Source organism: Cherax quadricarinatus, chromosome 5 (genome assembly GCF_038502225.1).
Source record: "Cherax quadricarinatus isolate ZL_2023a chromosome 5, ASM3850222v1, whole genome shotgun sequence".
NCBI lineage: Eukaryota > Metazoa > Arthropoda > Malacostraca > Decapoda > Parastacidae > Cherax > Cherax quadricarinatus.
In genome coordinates this window covers 17952983-17967624 of record NC_091296.1, presented here as the reverse complement: position 1 = coordinate 17967624, position 14642 = coordinate 17952983, and the positions used below count along the sequence as shown (strand labels likewise).

The 14642-nt window shown below is 40.0% G+C and overlaps 2 protein-coding genes across 11 annotated transcripts in view; one reads left to right on the top strand and one right to left on the bottom strand.

Moving 5' to 3' along the window:
- Window positions 1–14642, top strand: part of LOC128684821 (serine/threonine-protein phosphatase 6 regulatory ankyrin repeat subunit B) — a 78930-nt gene that overhangs the window by 31611 nt on the left and 32677 nt on the right. For 4 of the 5 annotated variants that reach the window (XM_070100807.1, XM_070100804.1, XM_070100821.1 and 1 more), the window contains one exon: window positions 391–5122. The exons of the other annotated variant lie outside the window; for it this stretch is intronic. In XM_070100807.1, the coding sequence (XP_069956908.1) occupies window positions 391–692 (302 nt within the window). In that variant the 3' untranslated portion in view covers window positions 693–5122. Of the gene's footprint in view, window positions 1–390; window positions 5123–14642 lie in introns of those variants that run through there. 5 annotated transcript variants of the gene reach the window in all.
- LOC128684676 (uncharacterized) overlaps window positions 8618–14642 on the bottom strand; it is a 170949-nt gene continuing 164924 nt past the window's right edge. For all 6 annotated transcript variants that reach the window (XM_070100862.1, XM_070100834.1, XM_070100857.1 and 3 more), the window contains 2 exons: window positions 13977–14115; window positions 8618–13346 (listed from right to left, as the gene is read on the bottom strand). In XM_070100862.1, the coding sequence (XP_069956963.1) occupies window positions 13153–13346; window positions 13977–14115 (333 nt within the window). In that variant the 3' untranslated portion in view covers window positions 8618–13152. The remainder of the gene's footprint in view (window positions 13347–13976; window positions 14116–14642) is intronic.

Here is a 14642-nt window from a genome sequence, read left to right as displayed (position 1 = left end):
CTCGCTTCTTGTGGATCACTCGCCTTGCCACTAATATAGATCAGAAGTATAACATTTCTTGTTTTTGCCGAGTTTGCCAGGACTTCAACAAATTGTTGAATTTGATAGAAAATGTAATTAAATCTAATTTTCTAAAATTTACCCAAATTACGTTTTGGGAGCAGCAAAGGTTAGTGCTCCTAAGTTAAACAAAATTATCCAAATTCTCTTATTGGCTACAAGGAAAAATACTTAGAATTGCTATTTAATTTTTGTGACAAATCACTTTCTGATTGCAGTAAAATTGATAATGAAATATTTACTGTTTTAGCGATGCTTCCTTCACTAGCTTTTACTAGATCTAGCATTTTTTATACTAAATGAAGGGATCTTACTTTCTCGGTCCTCTAGGAAACACACCCATGCACTGGGCGGCTCTTGCAGGCCACATCGGTGTCCTTTGCTTCCTCAGGGCCAACAGCTGTAGCCTGACGGCCCTCAACCATAATGGTGAGAATCCCCTGCACTTCGCCGCTACAGGGAACCACCCGCAAGCCCTGCAGTGGCTACTAGAACGGGGCGTAGACCGGAACGTAAGGAGCTCCGAAGGCATCACCGCTGAAGACATAGCGAAACGAAAACGCCATCAGGAGGCAGCCCAAGTGCTTCATAATTTTGGGAGGGACGCGGATGCTATCACAAGTTATGCATAACACTACTTAGAGCTTAAATTAAAAATAAAATCTAAATTTTATTCAGTCAACGCAAGACTTCCCAGTTTCTGCACAATTGGAGAAAAAAAGATAACTTGTGCAAAGGCCTGATTTATATAGAAACAGTATTCGCATACAAATGGAAAACTTTCACAAGTACACTAAAATCTTGGAATGTATATTAGTAGGTTTCTGATTCTAGAACATATCTGAAGGTTCCTGGTACGAGCAACCTGAGTCTATGCAAAGAAAAATTACATTGTTTCACGTTTTTTGTTGTGCAGTGTTTAACATAGTGGCAAGAGTATGAAGGTAGGTCCAACTACTATAAAGTTACCTATCAAGTTACCTGTCTGGATTTAGATGTACTGGGCGCCACATGAGATGTCAGTGATGACAGTAATTTAATGAGTAATGCTTCTCGCTTCTTAGATTTCTAACCTCAACCACAAACAGATCGTGTCATAGGATCACGGTACTTGCACTACATCTTGGGAATGAATAGTGGTTCAGATAGATGGTTGCCCTAATATTCACCCCATTATCTTGTGCGCGGTAGTCAAGACTAGAGGCACATATTGGATCCGTGGACTGGGAACCCAGCATTTGTTGAGCAAGTACAGTGAATATGAAAAATTAAACCTTTTTTTTTCTTTTAGTAAAAAGTGACTACTTCCGTCACTGAGTTTCTTAGGACCATTGTATGAAGTGAAGATACGATTGTTCCGGTCTTGGCCCCGTACATAGCCGGTATTTGGTGCCCAACTAAACTGTTACCCCTTCTACCGCTTATGCAAGTTATTTGTTATTAAATACTTTTAAATTTAAGGTTATTCACATTATAGTTGCGTAACCTAATTTCAAACAGTCTAAGTAAGTTTTACCTTCACATGTCTTATTAACTTTAAACTTAATGTTATTGGCATGCAAAATTGAAGACTATGAAATGTTAGATGAACATTGTTAGATGAACATTTGTAAATAATGTGATCTTTACAGAATACTATATTTTTATGCAACATAGACGAACAGCAATGAATAAGTTGTGGGTGTAACCTGATTGATGAGGCCCACTGTAGGTTATTCAAAATAGACTAGTTACCTCTTAATCTATATCGAAAATGATAGTTTTCTTTGATTTCCTTTCATAAAGAGTCGAGATGTTAAGAGATGCATACTATTTTCATAATTAGAGGGAGAAAGTAGGAATAAGTAAGTTTTTATTCAGGTACAGGTACACACAAATGTTTATTCAGGTATACGCAGTTAAACTGATTATCATACATAATAGCATATGTAGTGAACCTAGCATAACTTAAAGTCAGTGGCTTATTTCCATTGGGGTCCTTGTAATAATTAATAATAAATAAATTAATCTTTATTTGTACATGTACAAGGTATACAGGCCTAACTGACATCAATGACATACTACTATATAGAGAGCCCCCTTGTTATGCTGAGCATTTCGGGAAAATTAGTCACTTTCGTCCCAGGATGCGACCCCCACCAGTCAACTAACACCCAGGTACCCGTGTTAAACTGCAGAGTGAACAGGGACACCAGGTGTCTTATGTAAACACGTCCGTAATGTTTTCCAGCCGTATCACAGGAGATTCAAACTCCGGACCTTAGTGTGTGTGAACTGAATGCGCTAACGATCGAGTTACGGAACACCTAATTATTATTTATATTTAAAAGTTGCTGTATAGCCCTTGTGGCTTAGCGCTTCTTTTTGATTATAATAAAAATATATTTAAAAGTTAAAAACAGGTAAGTATATTAACTATGTAAAAAGTTACAATAAAAGACGTACTTGGGGAGAGGTAAAATTAATTATTTTCATACAATAAATCACTCTCCTCCCTTTCTGTAGCCTTATTCATGAGGTACATTTTGGCTCTCTTCTTGAACTGGCTCATGCTATGACTGGCTTTGACATGTGCAGGCAGTCTATTCCACTTTTATTGCTGAATAGAAAAATGTCTTTGAAGACTGACCACTGACCCTAGGTATTGCAAAGTTGTTCTCCCTTCCCCCTAGTTCTGTAATTGTATTGGTTCTCGGCCTTAACAAAATTAGCAGTAAGATATTTGGACACTGGTTGCGAGCAATTTTATAAACGTAACTTAGCTTTAGTTGATTTACTCTGTCTTCAACATTTAGCATGTCCAGGTGCTATTCTTTCTGGCCTACATGTTCTCATGGACGCAGGTCCAGAATGAATCTCAACATTTTGTCTTGCGTGATTTGTAGCTTTTTTTTTTTTAAGGCACAGTAGCATGAAGAGAAGGGTAGTCTATATAATACATTGTATGAGAGCTAGACATAGTCCTGCGAGACTTAGTTGGTAAAGACTGCGCCTCTGTAGAGAAACTTTAGTCTGGCATTCGCTTTCTTTACAGCATTGTTCCCTATTAGTTCTGACATGCTTGAGTCAAAGGGTATTCCCAGATATTTCACTGAATTTACTGTAATAATAGGTTCCCCATTACACTGGACATTAAAATTATTTACCCTTTTCAATCTCCGTGCAAAAGAGTATGACTTCCGTTTTCCCGAGGTGTGGTGATTCTTGTCTACAGACCATTTGCTATAGGACTGTTGTTCTAGTGATAGTACATTAGTCTTGTGGGTCTTTACCTGATACTAGCACAGCAGTATCATCTGCGTTCAGTATTCAGTTGGCACCACCTGCTGATGTAAACATAACCTAATTACGTGTAAAATTTCCCAGAAGCACTGTTGTCACTCCCTGCATCATTGTGATGGAATGCGAGAAAAATCATAAATTCAGACTAGCTCTGTAATGTTAGTATTTTATAATTATTACCAACCATTCTAGAAAAAATATCCTGACTTTGTCTATGGTAAATAATTCATAACATTGTGATGTTTTTTGGTGGCTAAAGCTCCCGCTTCACACACGGAGGGCCCGGGTTCGATTCCCGGCGGGTGGAAACATTCGACACGTTTCCTTACACCTGTTGTCCTGTTCACCTAGCAGCAAATAGGTACCTGGGTGTTAGTCGACTGGTGTGGATCGCATCCTGGGGGACAAGATTAAGGACCCCAATGGAAATAAGTTACAGTCCTCGATGACGCACTGACTTGGGTTATCCTGGGTGGCTAACCCTCCGGGGTTAAAAATCCGAACGAAATCTTATCTTATCTAACAAGCACAAATGTTGGTGGAGCCAAGTCTTGAACACATTTTGCCTCTCCAGTCTTTTGGCTACTTCCTTCATAATGGGTATTGCACAGTAAAGATATCACATTAACACTGAGGTTCCATTTTTAATCCTAACAGTTTGTGGCAGCTCATAGTAAGTCGTGTGTGCCTGGAAAAGTACTTCATTTACCCCCAAATAAGGTCTCGTATATCTCCTAGGCCCAGGGATCCCGAGCTTAGAATAGCTGCCCTCGTACGCAGTGCTGTGTAGGATACCATGTAGCGTTATTTGCCGAGGATGAACAGCCATCTATCACGTTTTGGATACCTTGCTGAGATTACGGTGATTGGTTCATTTTGCATCGTAACATACATAACCCCCCTATCTCAGTTCTACCCATATGAATCCTTAAAACTTGTATTCCTTTGCATATGTCATGAAGAATGTGAGATGAGATGACATGAGGTGAGATTCTAGGCGATCAGGACCAGAAGTATCTGATCTCCGGGGGTAGTCATATCTTGAAATAATCAGTGACGTTAACTGCAACTTCCAGACCCACATCCAGTGGTGAATACAGCAAGGCTGATTTACTCAGGTTATGAGCCGTGACTAAACTGTGTTTATACAGTCATAATTGTCTTAACCTCTATAGCCCCTGTAACTAGTTACGCACGCGCACACTGCGGTGTGTATATCTACGTGTGTCTTGTTTTTGTTTCAAATTATCTAGAAGAGATAACTTTGCCCTTGTGGGTTTTAAGTTTCTGTTGGCTGATATGATCTTCAGTTATATTGTATCTTATAAATGTGTGAAGTTTGCTTCCTTTTCCATTCTTCGGTTTGTTTTTACATTTTAGTGTTTACCGCATATTTGTTTTATTTTTTTTTTCCAGCCTGTGTACTGTCTTGTTTTGTAATATTTAAAGATAATTTCTTCTATGTAATAAGCTGTATGTAGTACACTCTTTGTAACTTCTGTTTCACAGTTCAGGAACCATCTGGGGGAACCATCTGAGGGATATTATACTTAACTTTTTCTTTTGTTTCATGTACATAAATCAACTCTTGTTTTTCACTCGTATTCTAGACGGTCGGTAAAACTGACACTAAAATGTAATGTTTATTAACCACTAAGTTCCCGTTTTCTGTCCATGCTTTAACAGTCCCTCCTTCGTGCATTTATTGGTGCGTTTTTGTTACAATTAAATTAACATGTATCTAAAAGAACGATAGGAAATAAGATAGTATAAAAATCCAGACACGTTTCCTTGTATCAAACTGTTCAGTTTGTTAAAATGTTTTTGTTAATACTGGTTGTAGTAGGATCCTTATGGGTTTATTTATTATAATAATACTGGTTAGAATGACTTGAACTGAAATTTAAGTCGCCAAGAAAATTCTTTAACACCAGTAAATATTTTTTTGTAATTCTCTAAAGATAAGATGTTTTATTAATTATATTTTGCATACTGATGCCAGCATTACAGCAATCTTGTCTTGTGTAACATACTGTAAACCTGACTGGGGGTGCAGTTGTATTTGGAAGTCAGTGCTGTCGCCTCACACACTGAGTGTCCGTGGTTCAGTCCCCGGCCGGGTGGAAACGTTGAGGATGGTTTCCTTACACCTGCTGTCACTGTTCATCTAAAGTAGGTACCTTGGTGCCAGCCGACTGGTGTGGGTCGCATCCTGGGGGACAAAATTGAAGGACCCTAATGGAAATAGGACAGACTCCTCTGACACACTTTCTTGGGTTATCCTGGGTGGCTAACCCTCCAGGTTAAAAATCCGAACACGTCTTATCACCTCTGCTCGTTAACACTCCTCACTCGTTCACAATTTTCTCTTGGTTACTGTTTCATGTGTTACTCATTGCTAATTTTAATTTTCATATAGTCCACTTCTAATGCAAACTTTGGGAGGCCATAGCCTCGGGGAAACAGGTAAAACGACTTCGAGGCCGTTTGAATACTTAATATATTTATTTCTACAAGTATATGTACAAAGTATACAGTCCTGGCTGACATTAATGACATACTGCTATATAGTAACGCTGTATAGCCCTTGTGGCTTAGCGCTTCTTTTTTATTATAATAATAATACTATATAGTAAGCCCCTTGTTATGCTGAGTATTTCTGGCAAATTAGGTCAGTTTTGTCCCAGGATGCGACCCATACCAGTCGATTAACACCGATACCCATTTTACTGATGGAGAACAGATAGCCGGTGTAAAGAAACACACCCAATGTTTCTAACCCAGACCTCTCGAAGTGTGAAGCGAGACCTTTAGCCACCAGGCCACTGGTTAATTAACTTCACTAATTATACAGTGATCTTTCTGACGGGCAAAATGTTATTGTACAACTTACGATTGGACATATACAAGACGATCTGGTTTTCCTTTGTTGGTGTAGATTATTTATTACTTCTCATAAGAACATGAGAACAGAGCAGCACTGCAGCAACCCTACCCTAAGTTATCGCTTCAGTGACGCTGATTTTCGGGAGTTTGTTCCACTTATCTACAACTCTGTAGCTAAACCATTACTTCCCTACATCCTTTCCAAATCTAAATTTCCCCAACTTAAATCCATTGCTGCGAATCCTGTCTTGGTTAGATATTTTCAGTACGTTATTTTTTTATCTTTCTGAATTCTGGTTTTTCCATTTGCAGTGGCCTGGTAGGCAACGCTCTGGCCTCATACACTGAGTGTGCGTGGTTCGATCCCTTGCCGGGTGGAAACATTGGGTGTTTACACCTGCTGTCCCTGTTCACCTAGTAAGTAGGTACCGGGATGTTAGCCAACTGGTATTTGTTGCATCCTGGGCAACAAGATTAAAGGACCTCAGTGGAAATAATAGTCCTCGAGGACACACTGACTTTCTTGGGTTATCCTGGTAGCTAACCCTCCGGGTTAAAATTCTGAACAAAATCTCTTGGACATTTCAGTCATACCTTCCCTAATTAAACCATACCTCCGGCCGGGATTGAACCCGCGGTCATAGTCTCAAAACTCCAGCCCGTCGCGTTAGCCACTAGAGTCTAGACCCTAATTCTATGACTTTCCAGGATGTGGATATGCAAAGCCTTTTAGCTTATCTTCATGTGAGAGAATTCTGATACATGAGAGAAGCTTCATCAGAAATATCTTCTACGAAGACAGGCTAAACACACTGAACAACATCGGGACAGGCGTAGAATTTGCATATAAGATTGTTCTAATTTTAAATCCTAGAATAACCCAAGAAAGTCAGTGCGTCATCCAGGATTGTCCTATTTCCATTGGGTTTCCTTCGGTCTTGTTCCCTAGGATGCGACCGACACCAGTCGACTAACTTGCTAGGTGAACGAGAACAGCGCGTGAAGGAAACACACCCATCATATCCACCTGGCCGAGGGATTAAACCACGGACACTGTGAGAGAGGCGAGAGAGTTGCCTACCAGGCCACGTAGCACCGTGATATGATTAAAAGTGTACAAATGGAATTCTTCTGAGAGTCTGTAGGATTAGTGTGGGTGGAAGATTTGCTTACACGTCTTCTGCAACTTTTTTGATATTTTATTTCCCCTTGTTGGCTTATATTGCCTTATGATTGTGGAAGATAAGTCTCAGCAAGCATTGGTAGCTTGCTTTATTCAGTTATGTATGTAATTAACAGCGTGATCAGTGCTGCTAGTTGGCTAACTTACTATTAGTATGGGTAGTTCATTTTAAAGAAAATTTGTATACTCTTCTTTCCTGAGTATGTTTCATCCAGTAACCCAAGTTTAAAGGCAGAGTATGACTGAAATGTCTGATCCACGTCCCTTTCAGGAGTTTTTCTGCAGTGGAATCCCCTCAAGGAAGGTTCCTTGATGTTGGTGAGGGGCTCTTGATTTAGGGAATTGGATCTGTGCTCCAGTTCCACGAATTAAGCCTGAATGCCTTCCACATCCCCCCCCCCCAGGCGCTGTATAATCCTCCGGGTTTAGCGCTTCCCCCTTGATTATAATAATAATAATCTTCAGTGGAATAACCTACTCTCAAAATATTTCGGAGTATATATGCTGAGGTTAATCCCTATATTTGGGATTAGTCTTCTTGTGGTGTAATGACCCTGGTGTGGTTGATAGCCTTTAAAGCGCTGTTAACCAGCCAACTATATCTGGTGTGTCTTGTATGTTACTGTGTAGCAACAATTTGAACAACAGTCCCTGATAAGAAAATTCTACCTTTGAAGTCGCCTTGTTGGTTTCTGCAGTTGTAAAATGGAGAGTGCATACACCGGTGAGGTTGGATGGGTTATTCTTACCCGACACACGACGCATTGAAACTGATACCCCTCAAGGGAGGTTCCTGGGTGCCGGTGAGGGGCTCTTATTCCAAGGAATTGGACCTACCCTCCCTTCCCTGGAAGAACCTGAATGCCTCCCATCCCATCCCCCCCCAGGTGTTATATAACCCTTACGGGTTTATCATTTCTCCGTGAGTGTAATAATACTGGAACTAATGGGATATAAATTTTTATTGGCAAATTATGCTGTGCAAACTATTTTTGGATTGAGTTTGAAACCTGCCGACTACAAGAGGGTCTTTAACACTGAATGTCACCTGTTTGCCGGCAGTCACATACACTTGAACCACTAAATTAGGAATTAAAACACTCGGTATATATACGTCGAGACATACACCTCGCGGTGATCTTTTAAAATTGTCTATATTAAACATGCGTGGAAAAAGACGGTAAAGGGTAATGAAATTAAAAAAAATATTTATGGTACTTTTATTAATTATGACTATTGGAACCCTAGTAGGGGCGGAGCGTCCAGGGTCTTCCTACGCCACCTCTTGTAAAGGGGGAGCGTCCAGTGTCTCTCTACGCCACCTCTTGTAATGGCGAAGTTTCCAGGGTATCCCTACGCCATTACACAGACTCAATTCAGAATTATACATAGCCCATGATACATACTATGACACGTGCGTGACAAGGCACATGACACCAGGTATATGACATATACGTGACAAAATACATGCGTACCTACGTAACAGAAGATACACATGACCCGTACCTGGCACCAGATACATGACAGGACACGTACGCGACGCACCCATAAAACATGGGTGGTGGTGTTGACACGGACGCTGGACTTTTTCTGAATCATTACCCTCATTTAAATGCTCGGAAATAAAGACAGTGTTTTGATGTCTTGGGTTAACCCTCTGTGGATATTCTTGGGTTACCCTGGGTTATTAATCCTCTGTGATTAATCTTGGGTTACCCTGGATTAACCAGGGTAACCCTGGTTACCCTGGTGAGGATATTCTTGGATTACCATGGGTTAGTAACCCTCTGGGTATATTACTCTTGGGTTACCCTGGGTTAGTAACCCTCTGGGTATATTACTCTTGGGTTACCCTGGGTTAGTAACCCTCTGGGTATATTACTCTTGGGTTACCCTGGGTTAGTAACCCTCTGGGTATATTACTCTTGGGTTACCCTGGGTTAGTAACCCTCTGGGTATATTACTCTTGGGTTACCCTGGGTTAGTAACCCTCTGGGTATATTACTCTTGGGTTACCCTGGGTTAGTAACCCTCTGGGTATATTACTCTTGGGTTACCCTGGGTTAGTAACCCTCTGGGTATATTACTCTTGGGTTACCCTGGGTTAGTAACCCTCTGGGTAATAAAAAAAATAAACTACCCCAACAGATCATCAAAGTGGGAAGCGCTAAACTTGTAAGGGTCCAGCATCACATAGATAATTAGGGAGAATCAGTTTCGATTCGAGGAAAAGAAGGATAGGCCCATGTCCTTGGATCAAGAGCCTCTCACCCACTCAAATTGCTCTTCATTACTTATTCCTTCTTTATATCCTCCTCCTCCTCCTATTTTCATCTTTATCGACTATATTACTCATTGCATTCTTGGGTCGCCCTCTTTTAAATTATTTTAAATCAAAACTCTAAATTGCATTTTAAGGTGGAAAATTCAGCTGAAATCTAATATTTTGTATATTAAATACTTTGCTGTTGAGGATAATTTAGGACCTTTTGGTTCTTACTTCTCAGTGACGGGAAAATTTGCATTAAACAAGTTTATATTCTTGAATACTGAAAATTTACTCAAGCTTCAATTTTATATGTTCCTTATTTTTCCGTGTTGAATGCTTACCCGACTTTTCTCTGTTCCAAAATGTCAATATCCAAACAATCAGCCGCTCTGTGACCCTTATACATTTAGCGCTTCCCCAGGAATATAATAAAAATAAATCTGAACGTTCAAAATATATCTCGAAATTTCTTTCATTTCTCTAAAATTTCATGGGAAAAATGCTTTAAATCTACCCGAAGAATAACTCGGAATCTGTGCCGACGTCTACCTCGCTCGCTCCATTGACAAATTATATAGGCTAACTTTCAAGGGAACAACATTTCCTTCCGTATTGCATAAAACAAAATAGGAACATCATAACTTTGTACCTTAAGCCGAAATCAGTGTTTCAACTGAACCGATTCCCTACTGCATCACCGAGTGATGCCTCATGACGTGGGTTGTAATACCACTGAACACCATAAATATTGATACAATGCTACAACACAAACAAAAAGATGCCTTGTCTGCTCCAAACAAGAATATTTTGATTCTTGCTCAGACTTGACTCGCGACCCCAAATATTCAAAAGTGTTACAGTTGTATATTAAGAAATCAGTTGGTATCTTTATAACTCGTGAAAGAACATTAGAACATCGTACCTAGAGCCAGTGGCGGACCTACATTTTTGGGGCCCTGAAGCTTGAACTTTCATGGGGGCCCCTTCGCAAACAGCAACGATTGGCCTACTTTCATAACCTTTCATTTTTTAACTTCTGTTTACACTATATTATTATTATTTTTTTTAGAAAACCCTTCTCATACAGTAGACCCAAAAAAAATTAAGCAATGTGGACTATAGTGGCTTCTGGGGGCCCTCCGGTATTAGGGGTCCTCAAGCTTAAGCTTCATTAGTTTCATAGTAGATCCGCCCCTGCCTTGAACTCGTCTTAAACCACATTACTCTGATACCTTTTACACAACACTCGAATACCCTGAAACATCAATGTTCATTTGAAATACTAATTATGCAAGAAAACGGCAGCTTGATCATCACCGACGTATAAGCAAGAATCATTCTTAGAGCAATAAACTTGCCTTCATGAGTCACTTCTACTAGCTAGGTCCAGTAGCCCTACAGCAGCGCTTTTGTTCTTCCAAAGTTTCCTACGTTCACTTTGTATACCCTTTGTGTCCTTGATCTGTTTGTGTTGGCGGGATAACGTTCCTGGAGAGTCGTAATAAATGTCTCGCTTGGCAAGACCTAAGTTTAGTAGTGGGGGGATGGGTACCAAACTCTGATAGTGAATAACAGACATAACGTTTACAAGCTTTAATTGGAAAAACCGTTTACTCTTGATAAAGCTCGACACAGCGAAACATCATCCCAGTAAAAGCTTGATGAAAGTTTTATTCATGTGGCTAGGCTACGTGGGGTTAATATAATACAGAAACCCTTCATGTAGGGGTTGCCTTTGTGTAAACCTCTTTGATATAATCAAATGGAGCTACCCTTCCCTTCCTCGGATCAAAACTGATTACCTTCCATTTCCCAAGCGCTGTATGACCATTAGGGGTATACGTCTTAATCTTGAATATAATAATGTACCAACAATACTACACGTTACTCTTTCCGGAGTACGCAGTACAGATGACCAGGTATTAAGATAATTCTAAATATACAAACTAATATATTATCCCAAACATATAATATACAATACATTTAAAGTATAATATTGATATAAAATGACTTCTGATCTGTAGTTTGAACTGTGGGTGTTAAAACAGGAATGGGTCGTGAAAGAAACAAAACTGAGATGATTTATTAAAAAAATATACTGAAAAGGTCGGCGCTGAATGACCAAAATGGGTCTAATGCCTTTTTTTTAATATATTGCAGAGGAATAAGCGTATGGTGAGGCGATGAATGTTATGAAATGTAGATAAATAGTTCAAAGAACCGACAAGTTGATGAATTACACATGTGTAGCACTTGTGTATATTTGTGGAAACGTTTCGCCACACTGACTTCATCAGTCCAATACAGACAAGAATGATTGAAGATCAGAAGGAGTTTGAGGTAGTCAGTCCCTTAACTTAAGTCGATGTAATCAGTCCATCAGTGTTATCAAAATTGGTGTAATTAGTCCAGCAGCTTTATCAAAACTGAGGTACTGATTAAATCGATTCCAGGCTGGGTGACTGATTACCTCAAATTCCTGATCTTCAACCATTCTTTTTTTGATGAAGTCACTGTGTGGCGAAACGTTTCCACAATAAAGATACCTAAGTGTTAAACATGTGTCTAATTTATCATGTTATGAAAAAATTTGAACATCAGGAACTTGCAAATTACAAACTTCAAAATGTCTTTCCTGAGATAAAATCGTACAAGGCGGGTTGTTTACAACTATGCAGTTGTTGAAGAGCGCAACGTCAACCTGTGTTTGATACACACAAGTAGCGCCAACACCTGTGTGGTTAGCACACTGGCCTAGCAGTGTTACGGCACTCGTGCCATGAGTTGGAGCCCCACCCGTTCTGTGATTTGGATTCAAAAGCTTGCAGAGTCTTTGGGCAATGTTTTGCTCGTAAGTACACTTGAAAAAGCTATACTCAGAGCAAAACATTGTTCAAATAACGTCTTGTGCTGCATAATTATCATTGCACACACACACATACACTGGTGTATACGTATATATTTTGTGTATATAGCTTCGGCTGTCGCTTCCATGCTGGTATTATCTGCATGATTTTTTAATATTAAGTAGAAGAAAATCATAACATCAATAATATATTTCATAACCTAATTTCAACTGGAGTAGAGGTGACTAAGGTTACAGAAACCATATAGTCCCCCGTACAGTACAGGTTGGGGACAGGTAGCTTGAGAATCATGACCAGCTGGCTACACAGGCAATACATTAAGTTATCCTAAAGAACAACCCAACACAAAGCTGTAAACATTTCCTGAGGCCCAAATCATTATCCATTAATGGACACTAAGATTACAGTCGGAAGTTCTTATAATTTGCTGTAAAGTAAAAAACTAAATGTCCCTGAAACTCTCATAAAGTGAAATATGAATTGCACGTGATTAATCTCCTCAGGAAGCTCGCACCACTTCAAGGGAAGCCTCCACCACGGATTAAAAAATAAACGTCTCTGTATTCCTTTGGCATTACCATACACACACTCGAGAGACCAAATTCTCAGACTTTCTTGATGTAGAAGATACAGAGGGCCGCCTGGACCAGCAAGAGGAGGAGGATGATGGCCCCGCTGATCCACGCCGCCCTCCCTGCTGCGCCTGCTGCTGTACTCTGCTCTGCTCCTGGGGCCTTTCCGTATCTTGATTTCCCGCCCTGGTCTGATGACGCCAACTTCGACGTAGTCTCTACAGATTCTGCAAGTAATAAATTTGTTTTAAAATGTGATCTGCGAAGGCGACCTTTGTAACCTTGTTTTGATACATCTCTCATAGGTTAAGAGCATCACTGTCATCTCCACTCAACATGCTTGTGACACACAACCCCTTAACCAGTGTGAATACAACCACCTCGCCATCTCTCCCAGTAAACTCATGTGACCTCACTGGTGAACCCGACGTAATCAGACATGTGTAAAACTCTTTTAACAAACTAGGCATATGTTCTACATGCCTATCTTAAATCTTCATTGCGTTCTACATGCATGTCTTACATCCTCATTCCGTTTCTCAAACAAGCCGGGATACATGTTGGGACCTCTGGCAATTTAAATTGACACGAGATATTTTAGCTTTTTTTCTTTTGTAGATTTACGTGTTTGTTAATGTCTCATTTTTAAACTTGAAGCATGCGTGTTTGTAATCATGTTTTTGTATATTGTCTATTATGGTGATAAGCTCAATAAGCACTGTGAAGTGTAAAACTTTCCTCTCTCCATATAACTGTGTGTGGGCCCCAGGCGTGTATGACGGTATCTTACCTTCATTTGTACAACTCTTAAAGCTACGTGAACAGTACTTTTTTCACGTGAACGCTGTGGTACTCACGTGTGACAGTGAGTGTGACGCGGTCTGGCTGAGCGTGGGGCACAAGACACGCATAGGTTCCTCCATCAGAAGGATGCAGCGTCTTCACCTCCAGCTGAGACTCCACTACATCGCCTCCCCACGACTCCCGAACCACAACCTACACGTCAAATCTCAGGTCAAGTAGCAGAAAGTTTAATATAAGAACAAATTTCATTTCAGCATAATATAACGTTTGTACAGAGATGAGTGGAAATTAGTTGTGCATGTAGAAAGACCATAGGCATGCAGAGCATTTCGGGTCAATAGGGGTCAGGTAGATGGTTTAAAATATGTCAACACAATAGTTGTAAGGTTAACACAGGTCAAGTGGAATCCTACTCAAGATTAACCCACCAAATAAGTAACATTGTTTCATGACTAATTCACAGTCTAGAAATTGTAACAAGACCATTGCCAAGTAGTCAGGTACATCATGGCCCCAAGAGACCGAAAAGTCATAACATTTTCATTTCGAGGCTGTGGATTAGTTATAAATTGTTGTAGCCACTGAATTGTGGATTTTGAATTGTCCCCGACATTGACTTGTGAAGTGTCAATTCCAGTCACAGTATTTGGGTTATGAATTGTTCCAGAGTATTGTGGGTTAGTTGTGAATTGCTTTAGCCATGATACTGTAGGTTATGA